General features: G+C 35.0%; 2 protein-coding genes across 7 annotated transcripts in view; one reads left to right on the top strand and one right to left on the bottom strand.

Annotated features, from left to right (window-relative positions):
* Nucleotides 1-18,630, top strand: part of LOC120778304 (FH1/FH2 domain-containing protein 3) — a 145,299-nt gene that overhangs the window by 76,106 nt on the left and 50,563 nt on the right. For 2 of the 6 annotated variants that reach the window (XM_040110096.1, XM_040110097.1), the window contains exon 1: nt 7,919-8,654. The exons of 3 other annotated variants lie outside the window; for them this stretch is intronic. In XM_040110096.1, coding sequence (XP_039966030.1) covers nt 8,466-8,654 — 189 coding nt within the window. In that variant the 5' untranslated portion in view covers nt 7,919-8,465. Of the gene's footprint in view, nt 1-7,918; nt 8,655-18,630 lie in introns of those variants that run through there. One more of the 6 variants, XM_040110095.1, reaches the window with a different exon arrangement.
* Nucleotides 1,955-3,052, bottom strand: LOC120778306 (enoyl-[acyl-carrier-protein] reductase, mitochondrial-like). Its single transcript, XM_040110098.1, has one exon. It carries the CDS (start codon nt 3,050-3,052, stop codon nt 1,955-1,957), a length of 1,098 nt encoding a protein of 365 aa, XP_039966032.1.

Genomic DNA, 18,630 nt, shown 5'->3' on the forward strand with positions numbered 1-18,630 from the left:
CAGTACGCTTTTCTTAAACTTTTCAGCTATTAGAGTCGAGAAATTCTCATTACATTTGGGCACCGTTTAAAGATAGTTGATAAGTATCATATAAGATTTGAAGTTTCGCTAGAGTTAGGTGGACGCATCTCGGTAATCATAGCTTCTGCAGACCATACGAATTTGCTGGAACTGATAATAGCCGTCTCAATAACTTTTTGACAGGCTCAACACGCTTTGTCCACAAGGCACTGTAGTGCACTTTGGAGTTCTGAGCATAACAGAAGACCGGTTTTCTTAACTGTTCCAGTGAAAATATTCATGACTTCAAGAATGTCAGCCTGGATATCTAAAGTATCTAAATCTTAAGCTGAACGCCGAATCAATACCAATCCAACAAGAAATAATGTTGACTCACTTTTTCAAAAATGGCATAACTCCGTCACCAGTAAAAACCAAGCTCTTTAGTTCAAATCAACAGCTTTTTTAAAATTATTGAAATACAGATTAAGTTAAAAATGTACATATATATATGTATTAAAGGTATTTCTGAAAACTAAGCACCACCCTAATACACATATTTCATATAGAAGTAAAGTTCTACTCTGCGTTCAACTGTTTTAGGCTCAACAATGTTACCTTTCCGGCTTAATTTCTTTGCTTTCGCTCTGTTTCGCTGATGTTGGCTTCCCATTGATGACCTGGAGGATTATTGGATCGGTGAATTGCTATACCGTTGTTGTTGCCGCTGCTGCTGTTGTGTTGCAATCGCAAACGAATACGGTCGTTTTGACTTACCTGCTACTTCCTGCCTGTCTGCCTACCTGCCAAGGCGCTGCACTTCGAGCTTCGCCAAATTGGCGGTACTCACATAGCCGTCAGCCGTTAGCTGTGAGTTGGTAGTCGCCAGCTGACATCAAACATGCAACGGCATTTCCAATTTGTTGGTACGTTCCCACGCAAACGAAAAAATCGCATGCGAAGAGGATGAAAGCAAAAGTAGGAAAAAAATAAATACTTTCAGGCAAAAAAGCAGTCCAAGGAAAGCTGGGAAAGAGTGTTGTTTTTGTTATTGTTTTGCATTTTTGGTAGGCGGCTGCTTCCGAGCTCCTCAGGCTTTGTAGTTAACAAAATTTATTACGGTCTAAACATAAGGTTGCCTGTTTATGAATGAATACTGCGCATACCTGAATGTTTTGCGGGAAAGCCTTGAACTTCAAGGTCTCTGTTGATAAAAAAGCATACTTCTTAATCCAAATGGGCTAATAAATTATTCTGAGATTTTTAAAGCACATTAATTTCCAAGGGTGATGACATCATGCGTTTTGTACAACTTATTTGTTGGAAAAATTTATTTCTTTATATTTCATTTCAAAATGCAGAGAATTATTAGCATAATTATAACTTCAAAATAACCATCGACCAATTGGTAAAGCCTAGATAGGTTCCCCTCTTAATAAAATATCAATATTTCATAGATTCAATCCTTCAGTCAACTGTTTAGAGGTCATCAATATATCCGGTTGCCCCACGACATACAAATGCAACCTCTTCTTCGGGAAGCCTAGACATAGCATTCAATCCGGAGTTTCTGTAGAATATAAACTAATAATAGAAAATCAATCTTTGTTTGGGTATCGCAAGGCTTTCGAACGATTTCTCATTATATTTCTCATACCAAAATATTTGCAATATTTCAAAGTTTAACGCTAGATGTCGCTTTAAATAACGTTAGAGAAAAGTTCTGAGCTTTTACTGAACTGTAAGTTTCAAGAGCGTCTGGAAGTTTTACAAGTTTTAAGGAAGAAAAGGACGAAAGACTTTAGAGACACTTTTTTCATAAATTATAAATTAGAAAGTTCTCTTTTATTGCTTTTACACTTCGGTTCAAGTCCCTCACATCCAAAGCACGGCAAAGGTTTTGCAACCTCGCAACAATTATACCACAACTTCAACACAACTATTTATTTAAAACTCAACATTTCATTTGCAAAATATATTTCTTCCCCACCATGCCCTTTAAGTCCAATGCATCTGAAACTGCCTTTTTATAATCCTTCAGTGGCACCATCTCGTGTTTAATACCTTTCAACTTGCCTTGGTCGAACATCTCAATTAGTTCGGTAAACATTTTGTCACGCGTCGGCTTACCCTTGTGCTCTCTCATCCAACGTGTGACCCAAAATCCACAGAAGGAGATATTTTTAAAAATAAGCGCAGGCGTTGGAATCACCACAGGCTTACGCGACATGCCGCCATATGTGACCATGACACCCTTGACGGCTAACAGCTTTGCCATGTCCGACGCATTCTTACCGCCAACACAATTGAGCGCTAGACGAGGCGTCGGCAGTTTGCAGAGTTTATTCGTCACATCCTTTTGCGCTAGCTCTTCCTCTGTTAGCACCTCACTCGCACCGAGTAGTTTGAGATACGTTTTCAGCTCTTCCAAATTCGGGCGATTTCGCACGATGCCAATTGATTTCAGACCCCATGCTTTACACAATTGGTGAACTATTTGACCGACAGCGCTATTGGCGCCATTTTGTATAACGCAATCGCCTTGTGCGAGTGGCACAAAGTCCTTCAGCATGCGATAGGCAGTCGGTGGATTCACTACCATTGTGGCAGCGGTCGCCAAGTCCATCTTATTCGGTATACCCAAGAGCTGTTGTTCGGAAAAGTTTCCGTGTGTCCGCCAAGTGCCCAGCGCGCTCTCGACTACAACAACACGTTGACCTCGCTTCAGCTTTTGCACATTGGCGCCGGCGCGCAGCACTTCCCCGACACCCTCATTGCCGGCGATTGCGGGTAACGGTAACTTCACCGGATATTTGCCTTGTATGGTGTTGATGTCGGAGGGGTTAATCGGTGCGGCTAGCAATCTCACTAACACTTCGTTGTCTTTCGGTTCGGACAAATCCAATTCGACAAGCTGCAGAACGTCAGCGGGTTCGCCGTATTCGCAATATTGTAACGATTGTGCGCAAAAACAGGTCGTTTTACGATGTTCGATTAAAGTCGCTCGCCGCTGCAGCGTGGGCGGTATGTGACGTAGCAATTGCGAGAACATTTTTCTTGCGTAAAATTAAAATTTTTTTCTTTATTTTTGATATATGACTGGAAATTATTTTTTTGAATGCTGTCAATCTTATTGGAGTATTAAGTGTTGGAAAATAAAGCTTGGAAAAGTTTATACTCGTAGCAAAATCGAACTGAAACGTATTGTAAATTAGTGTTGAGGTGAAATATATTTTATGGCAAATTGAAGTTGAAGTTTTTTGGTTGCAGTGACAGAGTTCGATTAACTCAATGATCTTGACGTAAGAATGAAAGTAAGAAATTCCTGGAATTACAAATCTTTGGTGATATTTTTGTATAGAAATAAAGGAAAGGAGTTAACATCAACTCTGTTTTGCTTTTTCTAAATTTCTCGTCTTTAAGCTATGAAACTAAAAGAAAATTAAAGTTTTCGTCGTATTTTTCAGCTAGTTTTGATTTTCGGGAAGAAGTATGCTACTATTGTGGTTGAACTTCATTTCATTCACAACAATATTTGGAGTCCACTTTTCATATTGGTATATCAGTCTCACCAATCATACTACTATGATAAATAGTAAGACTTTGTTCATAATTTTAGAATTCTTAATGTATTCTTCAAAATTTATGTCGTTCCCCCAAAGTTATCCTCCTTGACCCAATACACTTGTGCCAACGTTTTTTCCAATCCTTGAATTTGAACATAACCTTGATATTTGACCTGCTTTGAAACTATTAGTCGAATGAATATGGACACTAATTCCAACAATATAACGGTTGAAATGATAAAAAAACATCGGAGATTACTGTTAGACCTCGATTTTTTGTAAAGGTCATTAGTTTTTAAGAAACAGCTTAATTTTTAAAGAACTGTAATTGGTTTAAGATTATATTTCGATATAAATTTTAGACCAGAAGTTGTACACTTTCTGAAGCATTTGACATAGTAACCCTAATTTTTTGCATTACTCTTACGCAAAGTGTCGTTGAGGCCAATTCTGGAGATCTCTACAAAAGGTTTATTGCGAATATGTGTGTAATTCTCCTTTAAACTACCAATGGAATAACTGTAGACACCACACTAGAGCTGGAGCACGCAGTTTTTTGTAAGGAATCGTATAAATTACCACCAACCTATAGAGTGTTTCAAAAACTTTTCAAACTTTTTACAAATTACAAATTGTGGAAAAAGCTTTTACAAAATTTTCTGGTCAAATCTTCAATAAATAATTTCTAGACCTCCCACAGAAGACTCTAGGGAATTTTCCGAAAATATTTCTAAGCCAGTTTTTTATAGACCACTGTTGTGAAGATCCGGGCTTAGTTTAGTTTTAAATATGATTTTATTTTTTTCCCAAGGAAACCCAAACTACAATAGCAAATAGACACAAGAGTACCCATATATGACTCAGAAAGCACATCATTTTACAGTCTTCTCATACCTGTACATGACATAGTAAAATACTGGCAATTTTATTACATAAAAAAAGAAAAATTCAAATTGCTGACTGCTGCTTGCTTACCTTCATAAGGTCAAATAAAAAAGACTGGTTTCAAATATAACTCTAAAACCTTGAAAATTTTGACGCAGTTCCAACTTTTCTTCAGCATTTTTGTGCCTTCGCTCAAGCGCGTCAACTTTCTTTCACAGAAGCTCAAAGGTCTCGTAAGAGATATGCTAGATCTGCGTAAACAAAAAAGTCAGCTAGCCACTGCAAGGCATAAAAAATTACGTGTATGCTGAGCTCTTTCCGTAATTGTTTCGAAATAATTTTGGGAAATGCCTGGGCATATATTAATCTATATTTATGGGGAATTCACAAAGTTAGTGCTCCTTCATTGCGTTTCACTTTATAGTCTCATACTCCAACATGTTAAGTGCGAGCTATATTTGCCAGTACAAAGTACACTCGCATACACACAACCAAACATACACAATCGAATGCAAAATTACACAATCTGCGAAAGTGAAGCCAAAGTCAAGCGTTGGCATCAAGCGGCGAAAATTCGGTTTCGGCACGCCGCCAAGCCGGGCAACTGAGCCAAATCCGCGACTTTACTGCGTCACAGCTTAGCTTTGCGATTTTTGTTTTTATTGTTTTTGCTTTGGGAAAATGTGGGTGCTGTGACGTGGTCGCTTGCCGACGCGGTGACAACATTTTGCCTACCAAACTGCGTACGCATGTGTGTGTGTGAGTGTGTGCTGTTGATTGCCATGTTGCGCTGAATTGTAATTGAGTATATCGTTTATTGGGCGTGTTGAGCAATTTGTTTGCATTGTTATGTATGTTTTGTCTTTAGCATAATGGAGGCGGGTGTTAGCAATGGACTACATACAACTATGTATATTGTGGAGCACACCCCTTCCCAAGCATACTTTGAGCGACATTAAAATGCCATTACGCATTACTTGGCTCGAAGCTCTTCAGTGTTCCTTTAGTACGCATGCCTTTACAGGTGGATTTCGTGTACTGTTATTCATAGAAGTGTATAAAGCTGTTTGTTGCGCTGCTTTAATTAAATACAAGCGCTTTCCCACTTGCAAAACATTTCAATTATTTTAATGGATTACGTAAGCGATAGCAAGTGTGGCCATAGTAGACGTGATTATTGGTAATTATGTCTGATGACGCGACGGGAAGCTCAGTGGATAATGAACAAAGCAGTTAGTAAATAAATTACGTAAATATTAAAATCGTAAAATAAGTGAAGCATGGATTTTTGCAAATATTCAGACAGGTAGTCGGAAAATGTTTGCTGTTACATATATCCATATATATCTATAGTTTTCTATAGCTAAGCTACTTCGATTTTTTATTTTTTGAAACTGAAAAGACTTCATGACGACAATCGACATTTAAAAAAAGCTTCCTCAAACGTCTTTCTCTCCTTGAATCAATAATTTTATATACATTGTACGAAAAAGTACCCACAAAATATTTAATTATTCATAAATATTTATTTTGTCGCCTTCAAGGTAATCCCCAACAGATGAAATACACTTATGCTAACGATTTTTTCAGTCCTCAAAAGTCCACTTTTCATAAGCATTTTTTGGAATGCTTTCTTCAGCGAATTTTGCTTCATATTTTCGATCGACTTAAAATGGGTTCCACGGAGTGACAATTTTAGTTTGGAGCACAAGAAAAAATCCCACTGAGCCAAATCTGGTGAATACGGTGATTGATCAATGGTATTCATTGCATTTTCGGCTTTAAGGTTGGTCATAATCATGGCCCAATACGATGGTGCATTATCATCGTGTAAAATCCATGAATTGTTTTTCCACAATTCCGGTAATTTTCGACGGAGGTTCTCACGCAAATGCGTCAATACGGCCAAATAGACCTCCTTGTTGACCGTCTGTTCCTACAGAACAAATTCATGATGCACAAAGCTGCGAATATTGAAGAAAACAGTGAGCATCGGTTTGATTTTTGAACGGTTTTAACGTGTTTTTTTACTCGTTTTTCCTCCATTGCAATGATTGTTGGCTTGTTTGCATGTGAAACTCATTAAACTCATGTCTCAGCGGCCGGTATACAAATATGTCCAAAGAACCTGTTTACGGTACTCTTTTTGAAAACAATTCCGCTTTATCGGGACGAGTCGGGCAAGAACGCGTTTCATACCTTAAATATCCTTCATAATCATATCCTTCAGTTTTTAATATTTTCATCAGTTAAAGAGGTCGAGGCGTGTCTTAAACGATCTCTCGACTGTCTTTGAAGGCTTCGTATCACTCGTAGGTTTGTGTTTTGGATAAAAGTGAGTTACCGTAAGCCTTTTCCAACATTCGCAACGATTTATAGTTATTAGTACTATTACAGCCTTCTTCGGTTCTTAATACATACCGTTTATGTATATGTTTTTGTCCAAATGAATCAAATAGCCACAGCGTTTTGGTATTTCCATGACATTGCTCTCATCTCATCAGAGCCATTATATGGAATGGCGTAGCGTAAATTTCGTTATCTTGCATTTAGTTACATATCTTCATCTGTTCTGGCTATTTGTTCAAAATCCGTATAAAGCTCACACTTGATCGTTCCTGTCGGGTATGGTGTTAACGCCCCGGATTCGCCTAGAGAGGCTCGTGGCTTGGACAACTCATCTGCTCGTTGCCAAAATTATGAATAAGTGGAGTTGTTCTGCCAGTGAGCTGAAATCCTTTCTGAATTATTAAATGGTATTCACTTGGCTAGCAAAGCCGCCTGGTTATTCGTGTATATGTTATGTATTCAAGATCCCCCCACAGACCATCTCTATATCTAGTACTCCCTGCATAGACTGATTTCTGTATGGCTGTTGCTGTCATATACCTTTAATCCACCAACAGTGATTTAACTGTTAGAATTAACAGGATGTTAGCAGAATAATATTTTATAGCTCTCTGAAGTAGTAGCACTACATACATGAATTATTTTTATTGTGCCGGTGGAAAATCATTCTCAAATTAATTTCGAAAAATGTTGAGTTGAGAGTATATTTTCAGTTAGAAAACCGGAAACGATCCAGTAGTCTTCTTTGCTTAAATTTTTTTAATACTTTGCTATTGAGTAATGATGATATTTATATTATTTAAATATTAATTCTTCAAAAATATGTTTGCTAACCAAAATACTTAATATGTCGCGCGAGTATAACGAGTATGAACTACATTCATCAACCGCACATCAGCAGCGAAAAAATATAAGATTTCATATTGACACAGAGAGAGACTCTAGACTTGTTCAGTTTTTAAGCAAAACTTACAATGTGTCTATGTGAAATTTTGTGAAAAAATATAACAAAAACCAAAAAAAAATTTGTGAGAAAATTTTTGCACTACAGAAAGGTGTTTTTCACAAATTGTTGAAGCATAATTTACTTACCATTTTTAGAGCGCCAAACAAGAAACGAAACAACGTCGCTGTAATTAACGGAAAAATCTACGAAAAAGTGCCTTAATGAAAGTGATTTACTAAATTAACTGAGATTACAAAATAACAAACAGTGAAGCCCAAACACCCAAAAAACAAAAACAACACAAGTGTGTACACAAAGTTGTAAAAAAAGCGCAACAAAAATTTTGCGCGACGAAAAACCCACGAAAATATGAGTTAAACCGAATTCAAAGCAAAATTAGCGAAAATTATCGCGAGTTTAACATGCTCTCTAACGGTATCAAAGTGGCGGAAAGCGAAAACTCTCACACACACCAGCGCAAATATAACACAACACATTAGTGAGACAACTTGTGTGCATGTGTGTGTTTGTATGAGCATGCGAAGTGCATGAGATAATAGTGAATTACAACAAAAGCAACGAAATAACGAAAATAAAAAGCAAAACAAAAAACAAAGAAAAAAAAAACAACCGATTAGACATAAATCGCCGTTAGGTGGGATTTTTTGCGTGAAAACGCGCCGTTCGGCAACAACAACGTCAATAGCAGGTGCCACAAAATGATAGTGAAAATGGATCCGGACGAATTGATTACATTGCGGGTGCAGTATCTGGTCGATACCGAGCCGCTCAACTGCACCGCCATGTATCCGATACCGACGCGTGCGCCAACCTACGGCTTCGCCGCCACCATGCCGTTGGCCACGCAATTGAGCACCATACTCCGTCTGCTGGGCGCACCACATCGGGTGAGATAAGCATATACCAACCAGCCAACCGGCTTACTAACTAAATTGCCATAAGCTAAATAAACTTTAATGAACTAACAGCAGTTAATGTCATTGTTATCTAATAAGCTGTTATTTATATCTAGACATTAGGATGGGTCTTATATTTTGGATTTCTTCTTTAGGTTTAAAGTTGGCTATTGTTTTTGTATTTTTTGTACATTTTTGTAGGTTTCAATTTAGAGGAAAATATTAGTTTTTTAATTAATTAAACTAACCTATTTTTTCTGGCTTATTAGAAAGTAGTTTTATTCTCCGAAATTTGCTTAATCCGAAAACTTTTGTTCTGCAAGTCTTAAATGATTTTTTACTAACCCATATGAGTTATTATTCATTGTTGAGTGTTTCTAAGCTCTCTTTCGAAGGGTAATCTAACCCTATTCAGTCTAAAAATATAGTAGAGAAGCATTGTGGAATTAATTTAGTAGTAGTCGGCTAGTTTTTTAGTCCTAAAAATATGACTCCGAAAAACTGAATATTCCTGAATGATAAAAAGTGTAAATATATATCGTCTATATGATAGATATAGAATTACTGGTCGCATATATAGCAGTTTAAAGCAAGCTCGAAACGTTTCCAGTTTCTGTCAGGATAGGTTGCCATTTTAGTTAGTGCTTGATAGAACACCCCTAATGCCTACAAATGTTACGTATTATACTGAATTTAGTTGCTGGCAGCAACGCCTATCCACTTGCCTATCTAAATAGCTGTGCTGTGGAATTTATTAAGTGTTACTGCCGAAATACCTGTGGTCTCTTATCTCTGCTTAACTTAATAATTCACCACATCTATTTGATGATCGGTCGTTACTCTTTTTGTTTTTGATGGCTTCAAATGTTTTTGAGCCCTCTGCATACCAAACATACATATGTATAGGTAGGTATACATTTTCGTTATCATCGCTGATAATGAAACTGCTGGCTGTAAGCAAAACACCTGCGAGCACACACTTACATATATATTATACGGCTGAAATGTTTACTTAAACTTAAATATACTATATAAATACATACATACACATATATAAATACATACATACACATATATACATAGTTAAAGGTATTTATTTATTTATTTAGAAAGCGTTAGTCATAAACATTTCTAGTCTGGCTGCCACTCCAATTGACACTTTGCATTTGACAATTAGTCGGCATATTTATTGGCATACCTGCACGCACACATATGTAAATCAGTTTGTATGTACCATACATACGTAAGTAAAAATATATTTCTATTATTTATATGTATGTATATGTCCTTTTGAATGGAAATATAAATTGAGATCATTTTATGTGGAATAAGTGAGTGTCTGAATAAATACTACAGATTAAAGTGCGAGATAAATAAAGCTACTCAGAAGCAATTATTCAGAAATATTCAATTATTGTTAGATACATACATATGTCATGATAACAGCTTCGAGACAAAGGGCCCTTGATAGTTATCACAAAAGTAATTAGTTAACGTCATTTAACTATATTTTTAGTTTGAATGAAGCTTTTACAAAAAAAACTCAAACCGTTATTATATGGTCCGTAATACGATAGATGGAGTAAAGTCTCTCAGGACCATACTGTGTCAATAAATAATATTGAAAAATAATGCAATATGAAAACACATATTCTTGTTTTAGATTAAATGGACCTCAGCACTCACAAGTACCTCAGTGACCCGCCTCAATTACATTAATACCAAGCACACAAACTCTTTCGTCGACATAATAACCTCAATAAAGTTTGATACATAATAGCCATCATTGTAACAATTGATTGTTGATAGACCAATTTGACATGTGCTATGTATTTGTGAGGCTTCAAATTCCATCTCAATAATAAAAGTAAAGAAACAGAGTATTAAGTCAAGTAGACTATCTTAAGCCATAACAATGAGTCATCATTGAAGCCATCACCTTTTTATTTCTATTGTAACAATTATTCGAAGCTTAATTTGCTGACGATTTTTTTATAAGGGGTTACATGAGTTTCCTCGTGTAAAAAACAGCCTTTTTAAACAAATTTTTCTGAAATAAAAAATGAAAATTTTTTTTATAATTTTGTATTGTTAAAAACAAACACTATTAACAAAGAAATTCTGAAATTTTAGGAATAAAATATTTTGAACTCGGATTACTCCTTACACGATCGTCTACGGTAAAAAATACGTTTTTTAGTTAAAACTTTAACTTAGAATTCAGACGAAGAAAAAAGTAGCTGAAAATTGGATTTTTGGCAGACATTTTGACAAAAACTTTTAAATTTGAGTGAAAATTCCGTGACATTTTTTGTTTTCAAATAGTTGTAATCGAACAAAATTCTTCGTCCAAGTCTTTAAAAATTGTATCTTTAAGAATTATATCTCAAAGAATTGTGTAAAATTGAAGATCGGTTGGGTAGTTATTGCGAAATCTTGCCAAACGACTTCAAAAATACAGTTACTAGAAAAAACGCGTTTAAAGACCGTGTACTTACAGGTAGCTTAGCTAGCCTCGAGCGCGCAAGTTCTAAAGGCTGAATATCCGAAACTATTATTCAGATCAACTGAAAAATTTAGGACAATATTCTAGAGGTATTATAGAATTTAATAAGACAATAAAAAATCATGCCTTTTGAAACCCATAAACCCATATCACCCCTTGAAATATTTTGAAGACTAGCAAAGTGTGAAGTGCTGAAAGATGAAGCTTAATTTCTGAGGATATGTGAGGTTTATCAAGGCATTCTGAGTGGTGTTATTAGAAAAATCATCTTTTTTGGTGTATTTTCTGATTATTTTCAGCCAATGTTTTCAATATCATAATACTATATACAGAATACATGTGTAAATATGTAAGCTTGCTTTCATATGAATCATGTAAGTAGCCAATATTTTTTAGCATTTCTTTATGCTTTGATTTTTGAAAGTGCTGGCAGCAATTAAATTTTTTATCACCAAATTAGACTGTCTTCGATTGGAAATAGATATTTTAATTATCATCCCATTGTTATTTGCACATTTTTTGCCAACTTTCTATTGACTTAATAGAGCGTAGCACGAGTTCAAGCCGATATGGAAATGTAAAAGTGAAATAAATTAATATATTATGTGTATAAGTAAACAATAAAAGTGTGGGTACGTTATAAGTTCAAAATTTCAAACCCTAATTTACATACAAATACTTTACACTTATTCCTTTCCACTCAATCATCAAACCCTTTGCGCTCACTCCATGTGCTTAACTTGAAATTAATTGAATATTTGGCTCCAAAAATTCTTATTTGTCGGAATAAAACGGTGTACCATAAGTAATCGTATCTATAATATATAGTATAATCGTATCATAAAGCATAACTGGTGAAATAGCCGAGTTATAACAAACAAACGGCGAGTAATAGGAGAAGCAACAAAATTTGCTCGTGAAAAGAGTGCGGAACAAGTTTAATAATTGCGAATTATGACATCAGCTTGTATTGGACATTGATCGAGGCGTCAGGCCACTCGTAGATATCGAGCGATCGCGCCCGCTACAAGCAATCGTTGTGCGTATATGTGCTCGTGTTGTATATGTGTGTTTAACGATCACTTCTGACGATCATACAGCACAATTTATTTGGCAATAATTAATTGTGTATTATGGCTTTTGATTTATTACCGTTAAATCTCTCAGTGAGTACCAAAAATCAACTCACGAAATATTTGTAATATTATATATATAACACAAGTAGTATATAGAGTAAATATGTATAACAATTGCCGGTGTAAAAGAGCACATAAACCGATTACCATTGGCGTTCATCGGTTAACCAAACAAACAACACTTTAATCATTTCTGCGCTATTTTCCTATAATTTTTCAATTGATTGCCCCGCAAATTAACCGCTTCGCTGGGTTTTGTTACGCATTTGCGTTGGTTTAGAAAATTCCAGCAGCAAGCTTCAATAAAACACCTAGCGATTTCCAAAAACCACCAAAAATTAAAAATACAAAAGAATCTCGTTTGCTTATTTTCATAGTAATTTTCGGCGGAGATGATTAATATATTACGTCTTTGAAGGTGAAATTAGTGCTGTACGTATGTAGAGATGTGCGGCCATATGGGTTGCTGCGAGCGTAAATTTTTAAATATGATTGCTTCGTACATAAACCTGCTGCGCGTAAATGGGTGTTGAATTGTTAAGTTTTCACAAAAGAAAAAAAGAACATATGTAATTATGGCATGTTCAAGGTATTTTGTACGTCAGCAGTTCCTTTAGCGCTGTTATATTGATGTGTTTGCTTTTGTTTTATGTTTTCAATTAAGTTGTGAGAATTTTTGTGATGAATATCGTGTGAGAAAGTTTGAATTCTCATTTAAACTTTTTTTGTTCTTTCACTTTTTCAATTTAAGAATATTATATTCACAGCCATGCTCACACTTTAAAGACAATTTTTCTCCCAATGAACACAATTTCTATTCTGAATTCATGGGAAACTCATTACGGTGATGAAATCAGCAACCATTTCTATAATTACTAATACATATTGATATGTAGAATTATTTTGATTTCACTAATGCAATCCAGAGATATGGAAATCATTCAACCAATGCAAAGCAAATATTAACTATACCTCGTTAATCGCCATAGATTGCAACAGAAGATCTAAACCGTTTTCTAGTGAGATCCTCCCATATTAAAGAAGTTTCTTTATGAGACGTTTGAGTAATTGTTCCTAATTTTCCGATATTTTGAAATTTCACAACAAGTGTGGTACTATTTTATGTACCATCCACTGGACTTGGAATAGAAGACTGGCATATTTCTTAATATATTCTTCAGGTAGTGCTTCTGGAAAAAAGGGAAAAAAGTTAACTGTCTGTTGCTTCGAACCTCTAAAACCCTTCACATATAAAATTGTGTTCATACAGAAACTTGAATTGGATCGTCTGTATGACAGTGTTATTCAGTACTGGCTCAATCTGAGAAATTTCTTTGGTGATTGCAGCGTTGAGTGCAAAAACTAGCTTACGCCGAATTTGGTGAAGATATCTTATTAACTCGAAAAGTTTTTCACATTAGCACATGATTCCGATCGTTCAGTGCATGTGGTGGATATATGCTATAGTAAACCGATCCGAACAATTTTCTCAGAAATTACACCTCTGCCCTAGACAATAATCTGTGTCAAATTTCTTGATGATACCTTGTCAAATGGAAAAGTTTTCCATACAAACTCTTGGTTCCGATCGTTCAGTTTCTATGACATCAAAAGTGGTCCCATATCGGTACCGAGATATAAATAGGGAAAAATGAACGGAAAAATTTCATATCGATAATTCAAAAACTTTAGTTCCTCAGTTCTTGAGTATATACGGACAAACGGGCATCTATAGTCAAGTTGATAAATTACATATCATACATACCATAAATATGTACATATATACTTTATAGGGCATCTGGTTTATTTCTGGGTATTACAAACTTCCAGGCTTCCTCAGAGTATTAGAAACTAAAATATGGCTTTTCATTCCAGACAGATGTGGAACAAAATCCAACAATACATTCATGAAATTATAATTTGGAATTAATTAGAAGGTTTTCTAGAGAATTTTTATTTATTTCTAAACAAGCAAGAATTTTTAGCCTTTAAATGAACGAAACTGCAGTAGCTGTGGAGATCTAGACACGGCTATTGACTTATAATCTAGCTCTAAATGCTGCTTAAAGCCAAAGGTATTTTAGTTATTTTAGTCCGATGGGTTAATAAGCCACGCATAGACCAGTTTGGTCATTTGCGATACCAGATTGAGTTCAGTTACGAGGTTCATGAGGAATATTCAACCTTTAAAATGCCAACGCTTGCCGCGGATTTCAATAAACTTTGTGGCTTCACTATCATTACCTCTTCTACATAGTGTCCCATACTATGAAGCTCAAAATGTTTAAATTGTAGCCTTGTCAATGTTGGCCAAGTGCACAAAAGATGCTCCATGTTTCCCTGGTGTCTTGCTCTTAACATTTTTTGCAGCCTTCTCAATCTGTCAACCTCCTTCTGCACGTCCCGCCTCCAAATAGTGAGCAGTGAGTATTCCAATCATGCTTCCTAGTGTATCTCCTGTCGAGTACCAATAGGCACTTTCTATATTCGATCTACCGTTCTAGACATTACTATTGCTGTTTTACGCCCAAGTAGATTATTCCATTGCGTTTTAAAGCATAAATTTGAGAGGAAACAATTCCAGAATCTTATTACTAGATTTTATAAATAGTTTTATTTCTAAATTATTTTAATAGTACTAAGTTTGGGTGAAGCATTCCTATTAAGAATGAGCCTGATAGTTGTTACTTATTTATTTTGTATTCCATTTTCATTCCTTTAGGCTGCTTTTTTAAGTCCAGGATCCAGTCTGTGATTTAAAATAAAAAACCAGATATCAATTGATCAATACCATCAATAAGATTTTGGAAAAAATTGCAAAATAATAAGTTAAAATCTTATTTTATATATTTACTATGTTTTATTTGAATTAAAAGTTCGATATCTCTATAAAAACCCCCTTAGATTTTGTATATTACTCGTATTTTGTCAAGAATATGTCAGCATTTAAAGATAAGGTGGTACTTCTTAAATTATGCAAAAACTAAGCTTAGAAATTCGAAGAGCAGGAAAAATACGTTTATACTTTAATAAAAGCCTTTAGTCTATTGGGGTCTATTTTTAAGCAAACTTGTTGTTAAAACTACTAGAATATAAGCGTACCAGTTTCACTACTCGATCGTTTCTATCGCTAAATATCAAAGCCCTCATTATTTGCATTAAATATTCAGAAATATGCACAACAGATGTCTTGACGCCATGTGGCGCAGTCGCCCTGCTGTCAACTATAGACGCCAAAAGCTGTCACGAGCACTGGATCTAGTCACATACATATGTCCACTGAAAGTCACCGCTCAGCTTCGCGCTGGTGTGAATGAACGCACGAATTTGATATGATTCCAACAAAAATACATTCTACATTATATGCGCACATATAAAACTCTATATACATTTATGTATATCTATAAATGTATGTATGAGTAGAGTACATTAGGCAGAACAAACAAATGCCACCAAATATGAATTGTCATATGTTGACGGCGCGCTGAAAGCCACACAAAGAAATTAGATTCAAAAAGGCGGAAAATAAAAAAATAATTAAATTATTCTAAAAAACGCGTGCTGGCGATTTAACACACAGACACACTTTAATACACTATTATCACCCGAAGCTATTTGTGTCTGAATTTGCATGAGGAGGAAATTTGACTACTTAGCGACTTGAGCGCCACGCTGAGGAAGGAGAAAAACAGTAAAAAAGTTAAATAAAAAAAAAACTGGAATGACGAGTTAGACGTATAATTGTTTTTTTTTTGTTTTTGGGAAAAAATTATTAAATATTATAATTTTTTTTTTTATAATAAGAACGAACCGCCGGATATTTATTTACATTTTCAATTAAAAAATATTCAAATGAGTGCAAATACATGTTTAGCGTATTATATATGTACATATGTCTGTATGTATTACAAAATATTCACATTTCTTGTAGTCGCTCATAAAAAGCTCAGCAGCACGCCGCGCATGCTTGCCGCGATCTGACCGAAATTGATTTTATGATGCCAAACGCCAGCGCAGCGTCTGCCCCCACTGCTTTATGATTGTTGTGTGCCATTCAAACACACACATATATACATATGTATTTTTATAGTTATTGATTCTGCTGCAGCTAATTCTATGCTTTTTCTATGAGCGTTTAATTGGCGAGGTGAGCGCATGGAACAGCATAAAACGAGATTTCCTGTGTTCTATAGGCAAAAAATGATCTATAAAAATGTTTTTAGAAGCTTAGGCGTAAGATTTATATGAGAAAATATACTATATTCATGAAATATAACTGTCTGCATGATCACTCAGACAGTCTGTGAGTCAGTTAGCTGACCACTTACATACATAGAATATAAGTGCTTACAGTTCCACATCCGCCAGCAGGCAGTAATCGTATTATTTCTATACGTTTTAGCGCTTTTCGATTTTAATCGGCCAATTAGACGTTAGCCTCAGCACAAAAAAGAGAGTTGTTGTAATAGTTTTCCATACCAGTTGCGGCTTATTTCATATTCTTTGTTCTGATTTCCTTTTTTAAACTATTCAGCAAGCAAAAAATTATAATTTTTATTCCACTTCCAGGTAATCGCTATAACCTTGAAGATAGCTGGAGCGCCAGCTTTAATGTTAAAAAATTTAATTTGTTCTGAAATCGGACCTCGCAGCTTTTCGCAAAAATTCGCTGTCTCCATTTGTTATAAATCCAAGAATTATGACATGTTGACTGCTTAAACAAACATAGACATTAAGGTGGGTAAAAAATTGAAAGACTTTTTGGTTTGGTGCTCTGAAAATTTGGTTGATAGGAATCTCTGTGAAAGGCTCTCAAAGCATGAGCTCTTCACTTTTTTACTTTTTATTTTATTTTTGTTATAAGGAAAAATATAAATCGTTATACGGATGACCTTTCCGTTACAATAAGAGCTCATACTTGGAGTGCCTTTCTTAGAGGTGCTTATCAACCAATTTTTTGGGTCTTGTTACCCACCTTAATGTCTAGGGTATGCAGTCAACATGGCACAATTTTTGGATTTAAAACAAATGGAGACAAGCGACCCACCCTAATAGACATATGTACATACCTAAATATACATATACTTATGTACTATAAATTCATTCATATACATATGTATATATAAACATATATTTATGTATCAACATGCGCTTATAAAGTTGTTTATTTATCCCAAACATAATTAAATTATTTTTTTTCTTTTACTTCCACTTTGCACTTTTTGCCCCACTCCTCTTCACATTCGCCACAAGTATGTGCTATAGTATTCTAGTAGTAAAGTAGCGCAAATTTGCTCTGGCTTTTGGCAATAAATTCCTCGTTATCTGGCTTTCACGTTTCTGCGATTATGGGAGATAATACATAAAGAAAAGCTTGAAAGCGTATTCTCTTTCTTTAATTTTTATGATATTTTTATTTTTTTATATGTATTTTTTTATACTTTTTCTACTTTTTTTATAATTTTTTACACATTTTTACCTTCTCTGATAATGTGTCAAATGCATTATTTGTGCTCTGCTTTATTTATATAGAAAGTACTGTTATAAGGTTCAAACTTTTGTTCGGCGAAACAATTAAAGTGATTACTGTTATGACTTGCTCTTTTTCGCATTTCCATCTTTAATCTTTACAACTTCAGTGGGGGTTCTGAAGGTGCCAAAAAAAAGATGACCTAATTTTATGAATTTATTTGCCTATCAGCATTTTGTGAATATATTGATTTATATTATTTACTTTGCAATATACCATTGAATCTAAAACGAAGCGTTTTGCAGTTGGATGTGTGACTTAATGCAGTGTGTTGAACTCGCTGAACTCGGTCAGAGTACTATCTAAACAAAAGTGTAGCTCGATAGGGTTCCAACTGTTTTTTCTTTTTAAGTGAAAATAATCACTAAAGCAAGTACACTAACCACTTTTGAGAATTAATAATAAGTTTAAGTTTTAGGGCTGATTCCCGATTTCAAAGCTAGACTTTCGCAATTTTTATGATATATTTTGTATTGTTAATAATAGCATAAAATGAAACAATTTTTAAATATCAAAAGACAGTGAGTCTGACTCCATTAAATCGAAATTCGAGGAGGCTTGACTAATTTCCTCTGCCCTTTACAGCGTCAGTATCATTATACCAACCTTTTACAATAGATCCTTTTCCAGATATATTTTTACATATATTTCTTATATTTTCTTCGTCTTTATTAACATCGAAAGGCATTCATCATATAATCTAATCGAGGGCAATATACTTGTACATCACTATACAACATACGTCTGCCCATAATTTTCATTAGAATATTCGGTTACCTTATCTTCTCACCTCTT

This window comes from Bactrocera tryoni, chromosome 5 (genome assembly GCF_016617805.1).
Source record: "Bactrocera tryoni isolate S06 chromosome 5, CSIRO_BtryS06_freeze2, whole genome shotgun sequence".
Taxonomy (NCBI): domain Eukaryota; kingdom Metazoa; phylum Arthropoda; class Insecta; order Diptera; family Tephritidae; genus Bactrocera; species Bactrocera tryoni.

What these genes read in the sequence shown, in the direction of transcription:
- LOC120778306 (XM_040110098.1), bottom strand. Translation starts at nt 3,052, where the DNA reads ATGTTCTCGCAATTGCTACGTCACATACCGCCCACGCTGCAGCGGCGA.